Source organism: Pavona decussata, unplaced genomic scaffold (genome assembly GCF_977016875.1).
Source record: "Pavona decussata unplaced genomic scaffold, jaPavDecu1.1 SCAFFOLD_254, whole genome shotgun sequence".
NCBI classification, from domain to species: domain Eukaryota; kingdom Metazoa; phylum Cnidaria; class Anthozoa; order Scleractinia; family Agariciidae; genus Pavona; species Pavona decussata.
In genome coordinates, this window is record NW_028145657.1 from 6,919,349 (window position 1) to 6,934,733 (window position 15,385).

The 15,385-nt window shown below is 38.9% G+C and overlaps 2 protein-coding genes and 2 long non-coding RNA genes across 5 annotated transcripts in view; 2 read left to right on the top strand and 2 right to left on the bottom strand.

Annotated features, from left to right (window-relative positions):
* The window catches only part of LOC146456866 (uncharacterized), a 48,935-nt gene extending 34,617 nt beyond the window's left edge, over positions 1-14,318 (bottom strand). The window contains exons 1-2 of the long non-coding RNA XR_014858753.1: positions 14,184-14,318; positions 12,461-12,507 (exon numbers count right to left, since the gene is read on the bottom strand). This is a non-coding gene — a long non-coding RNA (uncharacterized LOC146456866). The remainder of the gene's footprint in view (positions 1-12,460; positions 12,508-14,183) is intronic.
* Positions 1-15,385, bottom strand: part of LOC146456865 (guanylate-binding protein 6-like) — an 84,954-nt gene that overhangs the window by 52,811 nt on the left and 16,758 nt on the right. The gene's annotated exons all lie outside the window — the stretch shown is intronic.
* Positions 658-11,220, top strand: LOC146456868 (ciliogenesis and planar polarity effector 2-like). Its single transcript, XM_085092907.1, has 9 exons — positions 658-846; positions 999-1,121; positions 3,227-3,291; positions 3,626-3,715; positions 3,969-4,021; positions 4,337-4,364; positions 4,838-4,895; positions 5,674-5,819; positions 11,140-11,220. Exons 1-9 carry the CDS (start codon positions 735-737, stop codon positions 11,155-11,157), a joined length of 693 nt encoding a protein of 230 aa, XP_084949033.1. The 5' UTR covers positions 658-734; the 3' UTR covers positions 11,158-11,220.
* On the top strand, positions 9,419-10,318 carry LOC146456869 (uncharacterized). Its single transcript, XR_014858755.1, has 4 exons — positions 9,419-9,485; positions 9,524-9,678; positions 9,800-9,920; positions 10,018-10,318. It is a non-coding gene; the product is annotated as an uncharacterized LOC146456869 (long non-coding RNA).

A 15,385-nucleotide genomic window follows, 5' to 3' on the forward strand; every position in this document is an offset into this window, starting at 1 on the left:
ATCATTTACTTGGTTAAGAACGTTCGGCGTTAAAATGGTATGACAAAGGAGAGCATGGTATTGAAACGGACTAGTAAAACATTAACGCCACGATTGTGCAGCTTATTAGAAACTCAATTGCCTGGCGCGCTTTTTTTACCATTTTTAAGTGGTTTCCTGTTACAAAGTGACCGTTTAAAACAGGTCAAGACAATAGAGGTGACCGTTTAATACAGGTCAGGATTACAGTAATAAAGGGAAGTAATTTTCGGGACTTTGACAACTGACCGCTTAATAATAATAATAGAGGGTCACCGCTTAATACGGTGCCGCTTAATACAGGTTCGACTGTATTTTGGTTTATTAGGGCTTTAATTCAATTATCCTGTCTCCGGAACTATTTACGTGCATAAGGCAATGAAATTTAGTAATTTGACTCTCGGCGTGAAACAAATAGGTCTAGATACCCTGATGGCATGTTTACTGAGGGGATATTACACAATGCATAAATTTGTCATAATTTATGCGTCATACTGTTTTCGGCACGGTACTCGATTCGGCACTTTACACGCCCCGCAAGAAATTTAGTTGGAGGGAGACTAGAACGAGTAAAAGACCAGAGCCCGCGATAATGACAGCTTGGCGAGCGTTTCTGAGTATTTTGACATGCGGCAACATTCCAATATGGCGGTCAAAACATTCCGTCCGCAAGTTTGTTCGTAAATTGTTCGTTTTTTCAGATTAAGGGGTTCGCGATGGCGCGATTTAAGCCTAAGGGGTCTATTATTCAATTCAAGTGGCAAGAAACTCCAGAGGGACGCGAGTTTTTGGGAGGAATTCTGCATCGAAACAGAAGAAAAAGTTTCGGTGAGTGACAAGGAGATCTATTGTAGCTAAGATCTCCATGTAGCTTGTTGGCAACCTGACCCTAACTGGCATCCAACATCCCTTGTTTTAGCATAACAGTAAACATTTCATCTTTTGCTTGTTCACTCCCTTTTATGCAATTTTTTTTCTAGGATTGCTTGAAGTACCTAGTCTACCACCACAGCTTGCCATAGAAACTGTCTCCTACAAAATTATTTTAACTGGAAAGCCTGGTGTTGGTAAAACGAGTACAGTGGCTAAGCTTTTAGGACAAGGTGAACCATAGATCTAGTTGTCTCATGACTATCATGGAATTTTGTTTGTCCAAAACTATACAAGCCATGGACTGAACCTCAGTGCTAATAGTAGTCAGGGCGTAACTAATCGATATTTTCGATACTCGATGAAAATCGATAGTAATCGATTAAAATCGATTATAATTTATCGATTAATATCGAAAATCGATGAAAATCGATCGGTCGACTTTTTGTGATTATCGATTGTATCGATTTCTGTAATTAAACAATCGATTTTATCGATTTTGATCGAAAAATATCGAAGACATAAAAATGGCCGAAGATGGGTTGGTTGATTCTTTTTTCTGTTGCGTTTAGTCCATCATCACTCGCTTGAACTAATAAACAGCAACTCGAAACTGATATTAAACTCAACAAACATCTCCATAACACTTTATTTGCTTTATTGATATCGATTTATGAATTTGTATGTCACTACGGGGTACTCAGGGGTACTGCATGGGCACAAATCGATAGGAAACACAACCATAAGAGCAATAATGTACGGTGTAATGAAACGTCACTCGTGTGTCAATTTCCGTTGGATTTCATGCTCTTTTCAACAAATCTTTAGCAAGAGATTTTCGCGGGTGTTGAGCTTTCAGATGCGTTTGTCCAGGTTTGCACTGAGGTTTGCTGAGGTTTGTCAGGCAAGTACAGCAGTAGTCCCTTCAGCTGTCCTTACAACCAATATTAATTTTAGTTTCTTCATTTATGTAAATTAAATCGCAAAAAGATGGGAAGCTCTAAAGGTAAGAAATGCTTAGTTATTATCCATTATTATTATTACTTAAGTTCAGTCTCCCACTGTTCTTCTCTTGAATACACTGATTCGCAAATACATGTGTGAGAAAATAACACATTTTCACCACTCGATAAATCAACAGATGTGCCGCTCGCTAGTTCAGCTTCGAATGAAAAAAAAAAAAAAAATGAGTGACTCTAGCCAAATTTGTGATTATCGATTTTTATCGATTATTATAACTAATCAATCGACAAATATCGAGTACTATCGATTAATCGATTACGTTTTTGATGATCGATTTCGATCGATTAGTTATGCCCTGTAGTAGTACTACTGTAGATGTTCTTCACTGTATTTTCATTCTAGATTCGTGGGTTTGGAGTTGTTTGACTATTAATGACATTGTCATTACTGTCGTTGTTTGCACATAAAAATAATAATATTGTTTGGACATGTTTTGTGTACAAAGTCATCCTAAAATTTTACCTATGATGCCTGGGATGATGCATGCCAAATTTATATTGAAGAAACTTGCTGAAAATAGCCCTTACTTATACCATTCAGAATGTTAAGTTTCCATTCTACATATTGTAACTTTTAGTAAATTATAGCATAAAATATAACATTTGCCCTGCATTTACGTAGTCATGTATGTTACACATGGAAACAAAAATATATCATTTTACCCCTGGAACTAATGAACTCCAGGTGAGGTTTTATATTGGAATGCACCAACCTACACCTGACAGTGCACACGGATAACTTTGAAGATCATACTGCACGCAGCGTATGCCAGTAAAATGTCTTTGAACAGGCAAGATCTTGTAGCCTGTGAATACAGCCGCCTCTCATCGCTCCCGGCCCCCGAGGGGCGTCTCGCAAAACACCTTGGGGGCCGGGAGTGATGAGAGGCAGCTCCATTCGCAGGCTAAAGATCTTGTTGAGTTCTGCAGTTGTGCATGTACATGAAACATCAAGTTTCGGTCAAGTGTATTCAGTGAAATTCAGGGCTTTTATTGTACAGCTGTAGTCTCTTGAGTTATGCCATAGCAACTGTCTACAGTCAGTATATACATTTGATGTAGCCATGGCCAGGAACTACAGTGGAGAATAGCCAGCTACTTAGACGTTGATCTACTGTGCATGTAAGTTTGAAAATGTCTATAAAACAAGATTGAGAGACTTATTATTATTTTTTTTTTAATACCAACCACAAATTCCTTGAGGAGCCATCTCCTCCAAATATTGATAATATTGCAGCCCACAATCAGCCGGACATTTTACTTGGACAATGCTCACAAGTCATTGCTGCTTACTATTTCTTTGTTTCTTCATTCAGAAATCCCAAGCATTCATGTGGAAACCCCAGGTATCCAGACATCAGTTGTATACTGGCCAGCAAAGGTATGCATGATGAAAATTGTTATGATTTATTAGTGCTCTACAGTTGTCAGAGCTTGCTGACCAGAATTGTCAGATTGTACCATTTTAAAGAAGTGGTTTGGCAAAATTGCTTCAAAATGGTACATTCTGAAAGTGCTAAACACAGGATAGGTGTTGATTATGATGTTTAATACTGCTGGTCTTCGTCAGGCAATGGTGTTGACTACGCACCATTAATATTGCCTGATGAAGACCAGCAGTATAGTAGGCAAAATGTTGTGATCAATGCTTATGCTACACAGTTGTGAGGCAAACAATTAATTTGAGCTTTGTATTTTTGTTTTTCACTTTTTAGTTGAAAGAAAGCCAGAAAGTTGTGATGTTCAAGTTCCAGTTGCGTTACTGTGGTGAACATGCCATCAAAAAATATGATCATCTTTTGCTAGTAAGAAGTAACTTTAAGCGACTAATTGTTTACATGAAACTGACGGCCAATTTGGAACCAGTATGACTTGTACCAGATAGATCAAACTGTCATCTGATGGTACCATTTGGCTTCAGTACACGTTTTGTACCAGTACACAGTAAACAAAATCTATATTTTAGAACAGAACATTTGCATTCAGTAAACTGAGGTGTTTGTTACAAGAATATTTTAAACAAGAGTGATAATTTTTTGTTGTGTTTTCTCTCTGTAGGCTTTCAAAGAAAAAGCTGATGCAGCACTTTTCTTATTCTCTTTTACAGACAGGTATTTTCCAATTCCCCCCCCCCCCCCCTCCCATTAACAATTATTGGTTCATGTTTTATTGTGTGTATATCGAGTATATCATGTGGGAAGGCAGGAAGTTTGGATAGCACTATAACTAGCAACTCTAGCTTCTTGAGGCTCTCCAAACTGCCCATTAATTAAGTCATTAATCCCCTCAACAAACTTCTTATTTCATACTGGCATTTGAGGAAACAGGAATCAGCCCTTATTTTGAATTTGTAGGATTAATTTCTCTGAGAACAACATATCTTGTTCCATTCGACGTATTCCATGCATCTTTTTTTTTCTTTTCAGAGGCAGTTTTGATGACTTGCCAAATCAGGTAAACTTGACAAATTCTAATTTTGATTGAGATGTGTTTTAGTCATTTTCAAAGTTAACAAGGGCACCCAACTGTTCATTTCAGTGGATATCTGTTCGGAATGCCTTTTAGAATAGCCTCAGAAATTCGGCCTTAGTGCGTGGATTGCGAATCACTCGCCCCTCCCGTCGTGCGTGAAGAGGGCCCGGTTGTTCGAAAGCCGATTAACGCTGAACCAAGGTTTTCATCTCGTTAGTTGAAAATGTTCTAATAGCTAAAAAAAAAAATATATTTATCGAGGATTCAACTTTAGTTCATTCTAGCCCTGAGTCAGCTGAATCTGAGAACTGAGTCCAGGTTTGCTATTCTGAGGGATGGAGCACTAGAGTCCTTTACATAAGTGAACTTGGTACAATTGGGTATGTTCTGGGGTTTATTATACAATCTTTAAAAACTCCGTAAGGTGGTCTAATTTTGAATTGGTATCTTTGCAGATAAACCGTATTGTGAATCAAGACGACAAGATTGTGCAAATAGCTGTTGCCACTCGATATCCTTTATGAAATTCGGAACTGGGTTTTCCTTTGAGTTGTCGAAATATATTTAAGAAGAAAAATTAAAAGTAACGCTGTTCGACGTCTCGATGTATCAAACATCATTATCAAGAATGGAGAAAACGTTTAATGTTGGGGTTAATAAAAGAATTGAGTTTGAATAATTGAAATCTCAATCGTTTTCTTCATTCTTGATAATGATGTTTGATACATCAAAACGTCGAACAACATTACTTTCAATTTTTCTTCTTAAATGCTTTAACAAGCAACTGACCATTCGAAAAATATTGAAGCACTCATTTGATCAGCTTGTCCCCAAATTCTTCCTTGTGCAGATGAACACAGAGTGCGCATAATCCTCCAGGGAGGAGAAGATTGTCTCGCTTTCAAAACAAAATCACATTAGCGTGGTCAACAGAAACGACCTTAAAACGATTATGTGGACCTTAAATTTTCAACAAAACCGGGGTCTTTGAAAACGGTTTACAATGTGAACGGTGGGCGGAGATAAATCAAAGTTATATATAGGTTTTCAAGAACAAAATTGTATAACTGCGGATGTATAAAGTGATAGAGCTAAGTTTTTTTTGCTATGTTTTCGGCGAAATGAAAGCGAGACTTGTAAACCCGCTAGCACGGATGAGGACTAGCAAAACTTAAAAAAAAGGAAGAGAAATGACAACAAATGGAAAGAGAGTTTTTGTGTTTTTTGATGCTATTTTTGTCATTTTTGCTTTGTTGGGTTTTGTTTTGCGACCTTATAACCTTCAACAAACTTGATCGAATCTTGAACAGCGACTTCACAGAGCAAGAAATAAGAGAGTTTGAGCAGCAGTGGCAGGTTCCAGTACTGAGGATCGCGAATGTCACCGGCCGGCGATTGGCTGATGGGCGGAGTCTGGACGGCCGTGCGGTTGTCATGGTAGGTTATTTTTGGAAACAAATGATCAATTTAGAAAAGTTGTTATTAGGGAGCTTAAGCAACGACGATGGCAACGACAACGCCACAAAAAAATAGGTTTAATGAGCAAAAACAATCGCTCTGCACGTGCGTTTTACATTTTTGTGCATTTCTTTGCCGTGCTCTGCAAAACAACAACATGAAATGACCAAATTCAAGGTTTTGTGGAGAACGTGAACACACGACCGCGGTTAATTTTCATTTTCTTTCTTAACTTGAACGCCACTCTAGCCTGCGAGCAAGCTCTCTTGGGGGTGGGGGCGGGAGGGGGGAAAGAGGAGAGAGCTTGCAACGGTGTCTCAGGAATTTGAATGCCGCCCCCAATACTCCCCGCGGCTCCCTGCTGTCCTAGCTGTCAGAATTTGGCCAATCAGTGCAAACCGGAAGCGATAGCAAACGTAAACAAACATTAACATGTGAAAAGTACAATGTTATCAGATACACTACGAAAGACGGGAATCCTTGCTGACAAAAACTATAGTTTCTCTGAACGAATTTGCCTACCGAGTGCCACAAAATTCAGAAAATTTAGCGAAGGATTTTACTTACGGTGTAATTGTGAGCACACTAAAAGCCGATTGACGAAAAGGTCGAGGTCACAAATGTCGTCCCAAGGGTCAAGCAAATCTTGCCGACTGCAGTGTCAACGCCACAAAACTACTGGACATAAAAAGTGTCGAAAACTGGACACAGTCCGGCCAGGGAGAAATAGAAGCAGTGCAAGGAAATCGGAAGGATCTCAAATTTTGCAGCTGGGTCTCCGAGAACGAGAACGCAATTCTCAATATCGACAATGTGGTTTCATTGGAACACTCAACTCGTGTAAAATTTGTGATGTTGTGAACGAGTAGCAAAGCAGACGTGAGAGTGCCAGCTAGATCAAAAGGAAATCATTGCGCTTCTAAAAAACGTTGCCCTAAAAAATTAGCAGTTCGCTGCTAACGCCGTACCGAAGCACTCGGAATTGAGTGCATATATTCAGAAAGCTTTAATTAGTGGCGTAAGCTGAAAGATGTTCATATTTTTTTTGGCTGAGCCAAACACCAAACAAAAGCTTAAATTTGGGCGACCTTGACTCTCCATCTGAAATATCGGCAATCGAAGCGGCAGGCATCTCCATTCTTCTTGCTTCTGCGATCAAGTAATCGATAATGATACTTTTCAATGGGCAAACAACTGACATTGTTTGATGTTAGACTTTAGACTTTCAGTTGCTGTAAAAGGTTGAAATATCAAACTTGTCCCAAATCTCGTAGGTAAAACTGCAAGAACATCGCTACTTTGAAGTAAAGCATTGGCAGCTTGACTTTCCTCGGGTTTTAATTACAGAGACTAAGTTATTTAGAGAAATTCTCGGAACCTTCACAAATAGAAACTCCGCCACCATTTTTGTGTTGTCAACACGACGCACGCGAAGAGCAATGACGTAAGCACCAAATTCAATATCCACCAATCAGCATTTTGCGTTGAAACATTCAACACAGAAATGAAAATTCCTGAGACATCGTTGCAAGCTCTCTCCTATTTCCCCCTCCCGCCCCCCATCCCCAAGGGAGCTTGCTCGCAGGCTAACGCCACTCCTACCAATTTGGTTCCTGGATAGTTCGCCGTTTCTGAAGAAGTTGAGCGAGTTGAAATAATCGCGAAGTAGCACAAATGAAATAAAGATATATTTTCAGGTGACGTCTTCTGGCTCAATGTCTCAATGTCTTCTGGTGTTCCTCAAGGGAGTGTCCTGGGGCCGACTCTATTTACTTTGTACACAAGCGATCTTGTAGCATCCATCCACTCAGGGTCTGTGTATATGTATGCTGACGATACCACTGTATACTGTATCGGGAAGACTATAGATGAAGTGTCTGCTGCGTTAAATCAATCCCTAGAAGAGCTCTATGCCTGGTGCGTGAAGAACAGACTGACACCACACCCAAAGAGATCACAATGTATGCTAATCTACAGAGGATCGTTCACTGGCCCTCTACCACCCATATACCTTAGAGGTAACAACTTAGAATGGGTAACACACAGTCGGCTTTTGGGCGTGAAAATCGACCACAAGCTTAGCTGGTCCAAACATATTAAGGAATTGAAGAAGAGTTTTGCTAATAAACTAAGCCTTATAAAGAAAAGCAGATTCTTACCCAAACAGGATCTCTTAAACCTGTACTTTAAAGTTATAATTCCTGCAGTAACGTACGGTATATCCGTATGGGGAGGTACTAATCGGCAAGACCAACTTGATTCACTTGAAAGACTACACTGCAGGGCAGCAAGAGTCATTTTCAATTTTGCTAAGGATCTACCATCAGTGGAAGTCCTCACCAGGGCTAAATGGGACACTCTAAGAACTCTCTATAAGCAATCTATCCTGAAACTAACTTATAAGATGTACCACAATGTTTTACCATCCTGCATGACAACACATATTGTGAAATCGCAATCCTCTTATAATCTAAGGAACAGTCTTAAGCTGGAAATACCACCTTTCAAATCGAATATCAAAAAGCATTCTATATCTTATAGAGGTCCAGTGTTGTGGAATCATTTGCCAATTGAATGTCGTATGGCGAATAGTGTGAAACGTTTCTCCAGGATGATTAACAAACTTACTTTGGTCAGAGACATGGACTTTTCTAATTTATTCTGTAGAAGATAGATCCCCCTTAAAAGGAGTTTTTAGGTCTATGATTTTAGCAGTTATACAATACCATCAATTATCAAATACTTGTTTATTGTAAATAGTAAATTTCAATGTTATGTTTATACATACAAGAAGTCATGAGTCTTATTTTACTTTATAATTTTATTACAGTTCTTGTTTAAGTATTTTTTATATTATTTACACGACCCCACAAGCTGCATAGCTTAAATACTCATCGTGTCAAAATAAAGGTTTTACTTACTTACTTACTTACGTTTTCGTTGCCGTTGCCGTTGTCGCTGCTTAAGGATACTTCCTGGGTTCGCGGGTGTCCTTTGGAAAAAAAATCGTACGCGCGCAAGTTTTAATAAACCTCTAACAAACTATATATCATTATAAAGCTTAATAAATGTAGTTTCCTATAAAAAAAATATAATAATTGAGCGATCTTTTCCTTTTTTAAGTGCCAGGAGCCAGTAGAACCTCGAATCGACCGATGGTCGTTCCATTGAATTAATCGGTTATCGAACGCCGCGCGAAGAACGAAATCGCTGCACAGTGTTATTCACAAGGCATCAATCAACAAAAAGGTGTCAGGCTTTTTCGAAATTCTGATTGGTTATTTAGATATCCACGTCTAAAGTTTGAGTAGCAAAAAATATTTGAGTCGTGTTGCGTAAACAGTCGCCACGGAAAAAAATATTTTGAAAATCAAAATTCCCTGACACGTTTTTGTTTGTCATTGTTCCTCGAATCTTCTGGCCAAATTTCACGACAATCCGTCAAATTTACATACCCTATTAATTGGTTCAAAGTCGACATACTCTGCTAAAATTCAAGTGCGAGTTTTCGCTCGATAAAGGTTTGCAAGAAAAACAAGCCTCCAAAGTAGATTATGATACCTCATTAGGTGGCGAGCCAATCGAGCAACAGGACCCCATGGCGTCAACAACAATAGCACAGAATTTCGCGGAAAAAAGTATCGCGTTGCAGACACGTTTTAGACTCAGCTGTTGTGATCGAGCGAGATGGGGAAAGTGGCGAAAGGAAAACGTAAAAATCAACCAGGAAAACGGGGAAAACCCAAGGCTAACGAAACCAGAAGTGCGTCAGCGGAGAGTTTGCCAAACTGTGCACTCCTCGGAGGAGTGCACTGATAACAGAGATGAAATCTATTGGGTAGGTTGTTCGTTTTGATTGCGTGTAATGTATTTTACGCTTCACGCTAAAGCGATCAGTATTCATTTCGTATCAAAGGAAATGTATAATGAAAGAAAATCGCATTTTTACGGTTATTTAGGTACGATGGTGATTTCTTCGTAAGAAATATTCAAGATAGCGTGGAGCGGAGCAAAAAGCGAGAGAAAGGGCCACGCAGAACGCGCTATCTCCAGTATTACACGTGGGCTGATACGCTTCTGGTGAGTTCTATTTCATCGGTCTAATTCTTGCTGATTTTATTCCAATGTTTCATTGCAAAAGCGCAGTAAAACGTTATTTGGTTTTATCTCGCTGCAGAAGAAAGAAATCGGCCCAGAGGATGCAGAATATGATATTTGATATTTTCACAGGACGCTTGCAAAGTTACCCTGCAGGACTTTTGCACGGCAATCGACCTCTGTGTACTTGATCCAATAACAGTGGATTAATTTGAAGGCCGCTGCTCCAGTTCTTTGTGATCACCTTCGACAGAACCTTCAACGTCGACTAGAGTTTCTTGGTCGAACCAAGAGCCTTTGTTGCTCTCTGCAAGATCACGTTTTCGATCTTCGCTGAAACCTATCTTTCCCTTTTTCTTAGGTCCTGGCTTCTTCCCGGATTTTATCCACAGGCTCTTTTCATTTTTTGATGACTTTACCATGTGGGAAGCGCCGGCAAAGAGTGTAAAATTCGAAGTGAGAAATTTTCTGCAGGCGAGATGTAAAAAAAATATGCTTATTTCTGAAATAAGAGCTCCCGGATGAAGTGTTTGCCGCGAAAATTCCTCTGGGACGTCTCGCACTAAGAAGGTTATGACACCTTTTTTATTTATTTACTTTTAGATGGAAATACGTTTTCCTACATATCTCGCGCGCTTTTTAATATTTTTCAATTTTTTTTTCAGTAAATGTTAGATAAAATCCCCAAATTCTATTTGGTCGAAAAAAATGTTTTTTCCCTCTTTTTTACCCTATCGAACCCAGGAAGTACCCTTAAGTTCCCTAATGTTTATCCTGGCCCCAGCTGGCCTTTTGTACAGCTGTTTTAAGAGGATGAAGGCAATACGAAGGCCCTTAAAGGGACTGCATGAGAGGGTAGGCCACAGCTATACATAGATCATCTTCCTAAACGTTCACCATAATGAAATCCTGTATGAATGCTGTTTCAGTCAAACACTAGCTGCGTTTAGAATCGTTAATGACAACCGCTCTAAATGATCATCGACCTTCTTTATGCTAGCTAGATCAGTGCAAGCACGTGTTTATATCAATACTGAGAAATGCGCAACACAACCCGTGCTGTTGCCGTAAGATAAACATTCGTGCAGCTAAGTCATAGAAAATTGTATTTACCGGATCAAAAACCGACAACAGGTGCACTTCGCTCTGATACGCTCCGCGAAAATGGTTTTGTTTAGGTTTTTCGTTTGGGTTTATTCAGTTCTACCTTGGCAATTGAAGATGCGGATTATCTAAGAAGAAACTCGGTATTGTAAGATTAATGGTTCAAGTGCCCTCGCTTGTGATTGACTGGAAATTGGCATTTTTATGTGGTCAGTCCCAAGGGAAAGGAAACGTGTAGGTAGTGTAAAGCGCGGGAAAAAATGTGACCGGTGAGTCGGTGACAAGCGCAGCGGCGTGAAGAGCACGTGATGAACCATTAGCAATGCAAGCACAGGAAAACGTGAAGTCAGTCTTAAGTGAAGAAAAAAGGAGGAACTAGTGGTAGTAACAAGGGCGACTGCGTGAAAGCACGTGAACCAGAGACAAGCGCGGGAAAGCGTGTAACTGTTACGAAGTACTGGTAAACCTTTATTAATGCCGAGCTTGGGAAAACATGTAACCAGGATCCTGGTTTTACAACCTGGCCGTGGTTTCGACTTCGGGTTTCATCATGGGTAGGAATTCGCCAAGTAACAAGAAGAAGGTGTTAAATTTTATGCAGGTTTTTATTTTAAACTTCATTATATAAACAGGTCTCTCAGTGGATAGTTCCAGTTAATATATTACTCAACACTTTGACAGATGGCACTTTAAATATACAGAATATACAACACACTTTTGGTAATAAGTTAAGTCCTAATTTACAAAATATTTTAAACTACAAACACTGATTCGTCCTTGGCTAAACAATAGTAAATTGTTATATGTCCCACAGAGAAAAAAAAAGATATGATTTGAAAAACTGTCAAACTTTAAAGTAGGGAACGAGTGGCGCGGGAACGGCTGAGAGTTTTTCGCGTACAAGTTTGATTGACTTAACTCGCGTTAATGATCTGTTTTTGTGGGTACGTTTGAATAATACATTGTCTTGTTGTTTTGTAGAGGTTGAAATTCAAATTTCGCCATGGATGCCTTCAGAAGTTGATATCTTTTGTAAACGAGTTCTACGATTTGATTTCGTCCCAGAATACAAAAGTAATGTCCAAAAAGTTATCTAGTTGATCGATATCAAATTAAGGCTAATTAATAAGAGCAAGATTAAGGAACACCACGTTTGAATTCCATCAACTGCTCTCGTGTTTGACAGCATTACAAAAGTATACATTCGCGAATCTAAAAGTCACCCGGAATGTATTCTCCTATGGAGTAATTTATCGAATTTCTTTCCCTAGTCAACTCCATTGTGACAATTTTTCAAGTACACTCTCTTTTACGAATATTTCTTTGTAGCCTGGACAATTCTATCAAGACAAACAGGCTTCATTATCGATCCAGAGCACTCCTGATGAACAAGACAATACATTTTAACATTCACATACCTTCAAAAGAGGGCAGCAGTTCAAATCAAAATTTTCCTGACCGTTTTCTGTGGAGATTAACGATTTCTGATCAGAACTGAGTTAATGTTAAGTTTCCAACAGAACAGCCCTAGTTTTAGCTGAAAGGGATGATGGTTGGGCACCTGAATTCGAATCTTTTATTACGGCTTGAAAATTCAGAGAAAAGCTAATCGTCACGCAATAGACTCAGGACTGCTTTTGAACAACAAAACATTGTTTCAGCGGATGGTAAAACATTTATAACTAGTCATAGCTGTCGCCAAAAAGTAGCAACGAATGCAACTAGCCAAGAATGAATATAGTTTAATAGCAAAAGTATTAATACTGGTAACTTTATTACCGTATTATCTTTACGAAAACTATTTATCCTTAAAGCCTCAATGAACATTTGCTGACGTTCATGTAAATGATTTCTTAGCGCAAACGGTTGGGATTAAAGTTTTAAGGATGCGGGGGACAATGTTAGGCCGATAACAAATTTCATTCTGATATTTCTTGAACGTAATTATGCAAAGATGCAGCAAGGAGGAATTGATGCTGGTGACTATCAGGCCTAAAAGGGTTTTAAAAGTCCTTCGTTTACAAATGACAATTTTTTGTAAGTGCCTATACTGAAGGTAACTGTTCTCTTATACCACATTAATAACAAGGAACAAAGCCAGTTTTATTGCAGAAAATCTAAAGATGGTCTCTATTGGTTACATTCTTCTCCCCAACAAACGAAATTACGTCTATCACAGAACATCTGCATGCTGTGTACAGACGACGAATATAAATGCCGGAGCACACCATGAACATACTGTTTGGACAGTGTTACAAAAGAATGCGTTAAATAATAAACTGACGCAGATATTCGACGAACAACTTGACGAAAATCGCGATTTAAATAAATTGGAAACCCTAAAAAACATCCGCACGAAAGCCAAAATGAAAATTTCTTAGCTTCTTCGATACGATCCAGCAGTTGCTTCATTCCAGTTTAATCCATAACTGAATGTTTTCAAGAACGGTGACGTCAATAAATTCTTTGAAACCATGGATACGTTTGTTGATTGTATTCGTCTTGATTTCCAATTCCTTTCGGGTGACGACTATGTTTTGCCTAACGTTCTGTGTTTCGCCAAAGGTTTTTCCTTTGTTTTTATCCTAAAAGTTAAAAACAACAGCATATAGATTATGCACATGATTAATTTTTGCCACGAAGCATGAAAAACGATTCGCCATGGATGCCTTTAACCTGATCTTACGTGGACGTTGACCGACCACAAATTAAAATATCTCTTGCAAACGAGTTAGACTCTACGATTTGATTTCATCCCAGAATACGAAAGCAATGTCCAAAACGCAATTTGATCAATTTATCAAATTAATAGATACCAAATTACCGAACATCACATTTGAACTACATCAACTGCTCTCGTGCGCATTCATACATTCTGGAGTCTAAAGGTCACTCGGAATGCATTCTCCATTGGGCAATTTGTCGAATTAGTCAACTCTATGCTGACAATTTTTCACAACTAGACGCTCTTTTACGAAAATTTCTTGGTTGGCTAAATAATTCTATCAAGACAAAGTTGTCTTGCAAGCAGTTCAATATCGATCAAGGGAGGAGAACCGGCCAGAGCACTTGGCATGATGATCATGACAATTATGTTTTATATATGTCAGCCCCTGACAATAAATTTTAAAGTTCACGTACCTTCAAACAAGACAGCAATTCAAATCAAACCTTTCTTCATTGTTTTCTGTAGAGGTTAGCGATTTCTGATCAGACTTCAGGTAATGAATTGTTTCCAAGGGATAAGCGCCAGTTTCCGCTGAAAGGGACGATGGTTAGGCATATGAATCTTTCATTACAGCTTGCATATCCGGGAAATATAAGGTGATGGTCACGCAATAGATTTGTGTCACTGGTTTTGAACAAACAACTGTCTCGGCGACTGGTATAAGATTAACTGAATTAGTCGTAGCTGTCGCTAAAACTACCAAGGAATAAAACAGGCCAAGAAAGAATGAATAGAATGAATGTAGTTAACTACTCATTTACTGCACTATCTTAATTAAAAGTTGCTGATGTCCATAATTTCTTTGCAGAAAGTTGGGAGTAGTGCTTAAGGAATGCAGAGGGGCAATGTTAGGTGATCATTAAGTTCACTGTGATATTTTGTGAACGTAAGTATGACCGATGCATATAAAAGTAATTAATACTTAAGAATGATGTATTATTCTAGAAAGTGACACAGGCATACTCGGAAAAAAAATCCGAGTGCTCGATTTTACCTTATCCGTAACTTCTATCGAATTGACAAGTACCCTTATCAAAACACCTTAAACTGTTTACTTTAGGTCCCTCTGTCGACTGAATGAAACGAAAACAACAAAAACATTTACGCGATATTATCACACTGCCAAGGGTGAATTTCATTGCATGGATAAAAAACGGTGTGGTTGTTTGTCTGCGTGTCATGGTCTGATCATGGTCCGCCCCCGCTTTTTAAACTACTGAGTGCTACATTTACATTAACATATCCTGGCTATAGAAATGATACCATATACCCTTCTCAAATTTCCGAAGAGAGGTTTAATTTCTAAGGCAGCTGGTCAAGTCATTCCACGCTTTAGCCCCGTTGTGGCAAAAAGAATATTGATATTTAACAGTCATTACAAGGGGCAGACGAAAAAAGTCCTTATTTAGGGTGTTAAAAGCGAGTAGTGAGATTCATGCAAGACGTCAGTAGGCGCAAGGACACTAAGGTATATTTCAGAAGATCTGAAGGCAAGGCCAACTGGGAGTGCAATTTAATAGATTAATTCCATGCTACTGGATTTTGCGACCCTTAATGATACCGACCGCACGTCTTTGAAGTTTCTCTAAGTAAAGATTAGTCTTTCTTCTACCAT

Excerpts from the sequence above, each read along its gene's own strand:
- LOC146456868 (XM_085092907.1), top strand. The coding sequence starts at position 735 with ATGGCGCGATTTAAGCCTAAGGGGTCTATTATTCAATTCAAGTGGCAA. Across the intron at positions 3,292-3,625 it reads TTGTATACTGGCCAGCAAAG|TTGAAAGAAAGCCAGAAAGT; the intron begins GTATGCATGATG and ends TTCACTTTTTAG. Across the intron at positions 4,896-5,673 it reads AATAGCTGTTGCCACTCGAT|TTGATCGAATCTTGAACAGC; the intron begins ATCCTTTATGAA and ends CCTTCAACAAAC.